At 53.4% G+C, this 5622-nt stretch overlaps 1 protein-coding gene across 1 annotated transcript in view; it reads right to left on the bottom strand.

Annotated features, from left to right (window-relative positions):
• Positions 1–1900: 1900 nt before the first annotated feature.
• Hcar1 (hydroxycarboxylic acid receptor 1) overlaps positions 1901–5622 on the bottom strand; it is a 4967-nt gene continuing 1245 nt past the window's right edge. Inside the window, exon 2 of the mRNA XM_012515727.2 lies at positions 1901–3333. Coding sequence (XP_012371181.2) covers positions 2127–3333 — 1207 coding nt within the window. The 3' untranslated portion in view covers positions 1901–2126. The remainder of the gene's footprint in view (positions 3334–5622) is intronic.

Below are 5622 nucleotides of genomic sequence, written 5' to 3'. Positions count from 1 at the left end.
TTTTTTTTTTTTGGTTTTTTTTTTTTTCAGACAAGGTCTCACTAGGTAGCCTGGGCTGGCCTTGAACTCTAACGTTATCCTCCTGCCTCAGCCTCCCGAGTGCTGGGAGTAGAGGGATGTGGCACTGAGGAGCACCCAGCTTGTGCCTCACTTTCTTTATGTGTAAAATGTATTAATATAATAGATCACAGCGTCCACGCTTACTTCTGGACACAGCTTGGGGTTTCCCTGTGCTGCTCCCTGCACGCATTCCACAAGTCTTGGGCCGGGTGTGCTGGGCTTGGCGGCACATAGCTGTAATCCCAGCACGCCGGAGGCTCAGGCAGGAGGATTACTACAAGTTCGAGACCAGCCTGGGCTACAAAGTGAGCTCAAGGCGAGCCTGAACTGCACAGTGAGATCCTGTCTCAGAAAGACAAAAAAAAAAAAAAAAAAAAAAAAAAAAAAAAGCCTTGAATGAGCGTGTAACTCAGGCGAGCGTTTTTCTAGGTACCAGGGGCAAAATGGCAAACAAAGTCCTTTATGCTTTGGAACTGCATCTGCATTCATTGAAAGTAGGAAGTCAACATTACTGTCACTCCTGTCTGACATGAGCAAACTGCAAGTGGCTCCACAAAATCTGCCCCACGACCCCACACGCAAGTGTAAGGAGTGCCTAAGCCGGGATTCAGACTTGGACAGACTTATCTTCTACGGACCACGCTCTTCCTGCCCAGGCTCTGCTGAATCTCTGAAAAAGGGAATGACAGGTGAGTGGGGGCACACTCTGAGCCTAATGTAGGAGAGGTTGGCAGAGGGAGCTCCTGGGCCTGGGGCAGCATACCTTAAGGAATAGAGTGCCGTTTTCACCATTTTGCAGTGTCGGAGAAGGGAGCCAGGTTTAGTGGGATGTTGTCCCTTAATTTGGAGCAGGAGCAGGTTGTCGTTGCGGGGAATCACCTAGGTTTTTTGGTTTTGTTTTGTGTGTGTGTGTGTGTGTGTGTGTGTGTGTGTGTTACCGAGGACTGAACTCAAGACCCTGCGCTTGCCAGACAAGTGCTTATTCTATTGAGCTATCTCCCCAGGCCCTCACCTAGTTTTGAGAGTTCCAGAGTAGATCTGGGGAATACAAATGCGTAAGTGTCCCTGGATGAGAGGGGAATCCTACAGCTTGCACAGAACAGGTCTAGAAACTATTCCGTGAAAGAAAAAAAAAGAGAAAAGAAAAGAAACTATTCGGTGAACAGGCAAAGGCTTTAAACAGCTCTGCCACTCCGAAACTTCACTGTCACACAAAGTTGACGAATGATCCTCTGGGCAGAAAGAACCGTGCCTGAAGCTGAGGGTGAGGTCAGTAAATACTTGGAAAGTGAAGCACTGCAATCCTCACTCACGTAAGGAGAGCCAAAAGCTATTAGCCTGGACACAGCTTATCTCAAAGGCCGCAGGCATCCCCCTCCTCCTCAAGCTCTCTGTTGCCCTGGAGAAACCAGGGCAATAAAGCATAACCTTCAGCACTTTCCTTTGAATGCAAAGATGTGCAGAAGCATGGGGGTCCTTCAAGGTCAAAGCAAGAGGTTTCTCTATCATTGCTGCGCTCCTTGGGAGTCAAAACATTGGAAACGAAATGAACAAAGGGGTGACTGGTGGGAGGACCGGCGGAGAGGACGGGGACGCCAGGCTGAGACCACACAGTTACTGAGCGTCCATGCTCAGTCGGGAAGCAAAGCCTGCACTTAGTCCAGGTTCTGACTCCCAAGATAAGGGCAGAAGTGGGAGGGAGAGAAATGCTGGGAGTCATTAAGCTCATTAACTGGCCCCAGAGCACTCAGCTTTATTTCCTCGGCAACTTAAAATGACAGGAGCTGAGCTGTCCCCAACCCAAGGCACACAACCTCCACACGCCCTGCCGTGCGGCCCTCTGTCCTGCAATCACAACACAGAAATGCAGCAAACTCACATCAGTCTAGAACCTTCCAAAAAGGTAGTAGGCTGCGGCTCTGAGTTCCAACAGACCAGGAGAACGCTGCATTTTCCAAGCCCCCCCCCTGCCCCTGCACGGGCAGGGGTTCACTCCAAGCTGTCCATCTGTCCCCCTCAGCGTCACTGGCCTGATTGTTTCAGTGCCACTCAGCAACCCGCAGGTCTCACTGGCTGTCCAGTTGGCTTTGGAAACTACTGGCCATGCCGAAGCTGTTTCGACACAGGCTCAGCGCCACTGGCTCCTCCGGCCCATGGGTATTTGGGCCTCCTACCCACTGGGGTCTCCAGCCGCAGATGTTGAGCTTGGTGTAGAATTTGGGGAACGAGGGGCTGGCGAAGTAGTATATGAGTGGGTCCAGCACGCTGTTCAGGTAGGTGAAGCTGAGGGTGACGTGCAGGGCCAAGTGCACGGAGGGGTCGCAGGTGCTCGAGGACACTGTCCACAGGAAGTAGAGTCGGGCCAGCGCGCTGGGCAGGTAGCAGGTGACAAACACAGCAGCCACCACCACGATGAAGCGGATCGCCTTCCTGGTCCGCGCCTGCCGGGCCAGCCGCCGCCGCCGCTTTAGGCTCCACACGACCTTGCAGGAGCAGAAAAGGATGATGCTCAGGGGCAGGAAGAACTCCAGCTGGAACATGATGTCGTGCCAGCCGTTGGCCGACTCCATGATGAAGCTCTCGCAGGAGATGCCCCGGGCCTGCTTGCACAGGTGGCTTTCCATGAGGAGGTACAGGGTCCCCAGGATGACCAGGGTCCAGAGGACGCAGACGGCGCCGGCCGCCGTGCGGTTGGAGATGGCGTTGAGTGCGTGGTGGGGATGGACCACCTTGAAATACCTGTCCACGGCCACCACCGTGAGGAACACGATGCTCCCGGCCCGGTTCATGGCCAGCATAAAGAGCACGAGCCTGCAGGGGACGTCGGCGAAGCCCCAGTGCCGGTGGCGGTGGTAGTAGTCGGTCCGGAAGGGCAGGCAGACCATGAGGAGGAAGTCGGCCACGGCCAGGTTGAAAAGGTAGACGGTGCTGGGCTTCCAGACGTTCGTGTGGAAGCAGAAACCGCACAGGGCGAGGCCGTTGCCCAGGACGCCCAGCACGAAGGCCAGGATGAGCAGCGGAGGCATCACCATGGAGATGGGGTCCCCCTCGATGAGGAGCAGGCAGCACGACCCGTTGTCCGCGTCCATGGCGGAGGCAGGACAGGGGTCCTGCGCGCGGAGCGGCCCCTGGCGTCCCCGTGAGGCCCCCGGGGCGGATCTGGTGGCTCCCTTAAGGTCCTGGTGCGCCACGGCACGGCCCGCTGGGGTGGGTCGGGCGCTGCACCCACAAGAGAACTGCAGCCTGGAAATGAAAGCTCCAAGAAGGCCCTTTCTGTGGAGCGGAGGTCACAGGCTGCCCGCCTCTCCAGGAGTCACAGCCTGCGGCCGGCCTAGCTCCAAGATGCATGCGCTCCGGAGGAAGCGGCCCCAGGCGCCAAGCGGAACGAGGGAGAGCCTCTGTAGCTTCTCTCTTCCTCTCCAGACTAGATCTGGGCTGGAGAGTGCGCAAAGCTGCCCAGAGGCAGGAATAAAGCTTGTTCGTCCTCCCTCCTGGTGGAGAAAGACAAACATTTCCTGGAGTCGCTTTCCTCCCCTAACCTTTGCCTGACTGCCCTGACCTCGCTCCATCCCACTTGGCTCCCGCAGTGCCAGAGAGGGGAGGCCCAGCCCACAGGCAGCTGCTCCAGCCCATGAGCACAGCGCTTGAGATTGGAAGCTTTGCTGAGGGTGAATCCATGTCAGAGAGTGAGAAAGAAAGAGAAAGAATGAAGAAAGAAAGAAAATGCAGGAGGCTGAGGCAGGAAGGTTGCTATGAGTTTGAGGCCAGCCTGAACTACACAGTGAGACCCTGTCTCAAAAAAAAGAAAAACAGTTCTCCAAAGGGGTCACCCCCCACCTCCCTGCCCTCTGTATACTCTGGGGGCCCAGGTAACCAGCTGCACAAACAGCAGGCCCATGCAAGGGCCCCGCAGCCCACATCTCCCGCTGCCTCCTGCGGAGCTGGAGCTGGTCCTCCCTTTGCTGGGAAGCGGAGCCTCAGGCTGTCGCCGAGAGGCTGCAGCTCTGAGTTTCCCACTGGCTGTTCCAGAGAGCTGCGCACCATGACACACGTGGGTGTTTTGTTTTGTTTTGTTGCAGTACTGGGAACTAAACCCAGGGTCTTTGCACTGGGCTTGTCCCCTGACACTCTTGCCTCAGCCTCCCCGAGTGCTGGGAGTACAGGCACACGCCACCACACCCGGCTGTGATGTGTATGTTTTACCTTTTCATTATTGCTGGGCTCCTTGGTGGACGTGGAGGAGGAGCGCAGGAGCTTCTGAAGAAGTCTGTCTCTAAAGCAATCACGGGTAAAATTGGGCTGCGTGAAAGCGGAATTCTTGCTACAATTTCCTGTCTTTTGGCTTTAGAGATTTGTCTGTCTGCCTACGCCTTTTGCCTCCCAATTTAGGAAAGGCTGTTGGGGGAGGGCACATTGAGGAATGCATGCGCCTTCTCCTTCCAGATGCTGACTAAAACTGATCTTTTCTCCGCACGGGGTCCCAAGTCCGTCCAATGACATTCCCCACATGACACGCTTCCCCCTTTGCCTTTAAAAGCCTTCACGTCTGCTTTCCCACCTGCCATGATGGCAGACTGGCTGCTTGTGGGTCATGCCTGGTGCAAAACCCACTTTGGTTTGGCCAATGTGTTTTGAAAATCTGGAATTGTCCTATGGAAACCTGATTCTTGTCTCCTTGTAGAAAGGGGTAATAGGTACAGTGTGACATGCCTGCCATGGCAGCCACTCAGGAGGCCGAGACAGGAGGATCACCAGGTAGAGACTAGCGTGGGCAACGCAGTGTGGGCTTGGCCTCCTCCTGTTGCAAAAGCTGACCACATGGGCCAGGGAGATGGCTCAGTAGGATAAGCGCTTGACTGGCAAACACAAGGATCTGAGTTCAATCCCCGGTTCCACAAAAAAAAAAAAAAAAAAAAAAAAAAAAAAAAAAAAGAAAGAAAGCAACCATCTTGTAAACAAGATGCCTAAGGGGCCGGGGAGATGGCTCAATGGAATAAGCGCTTCCCTGGCAAGCACAAGGGCCTGAGTTCAATACCCGGTTCAAAAAAAAGGCTTTGAGTTTATCATTCTTCATCGCTGAATAATACTCCATTGTGTAAAAATACAACATCTTTTTCAACCATTCTTCAGGTGATGGGCATCTTGGTTGTTTCCAAGATTTGGCTGTCACAAATTGTGCTGCTATAAACATAGGCACACATATATCCCTATGATATGATATTTTCAGATCCTCCGGGAAAATTCCCAATAGAGGAATAGTTGGTTTAAATGGGATTTCCAATTCAACTTGCCTTAGGAGTCTCCACAGGTTTCCATAAAGGTTGCACCAGTCTACATTCCCACCAGCAGTACAGAAGGGTTCATTTTTCCCCACAGCCTCTCCAACATTTGTTGTTGGGTGATTTCTTTATGACAGCCATTCTTTCTGGGGTGAGATGATATCTCAATGTGGTTTTAATTTGCATTTCTTGGATGGCTAGTGATGTGGAGCATTTTTCCATATATTTATTCGCTCCTTTAATTTCATCCTCTGAGAAGAGTGTGTTCATCTTGGATGCCCAT

The sequence above is a fragment of the Octodon degus genome, unplaced genomic scaffold (assembly GCF_000260255.1).
Source record: "Octodon degus isolate 3935 unplaced genomic scaffold, OctDeg1.0 scaffold00076, whole genome shotgun sequence".
Classification (NCBI taxonomy): Eukaryota; Metazoa; Chordata; class Mammalia; order Rodentia; family Octodontidae; genus Octodon; species Octodon degus.
This window is presented reverse-complemented; position numbering and strand designations above follow the sequence as displayed.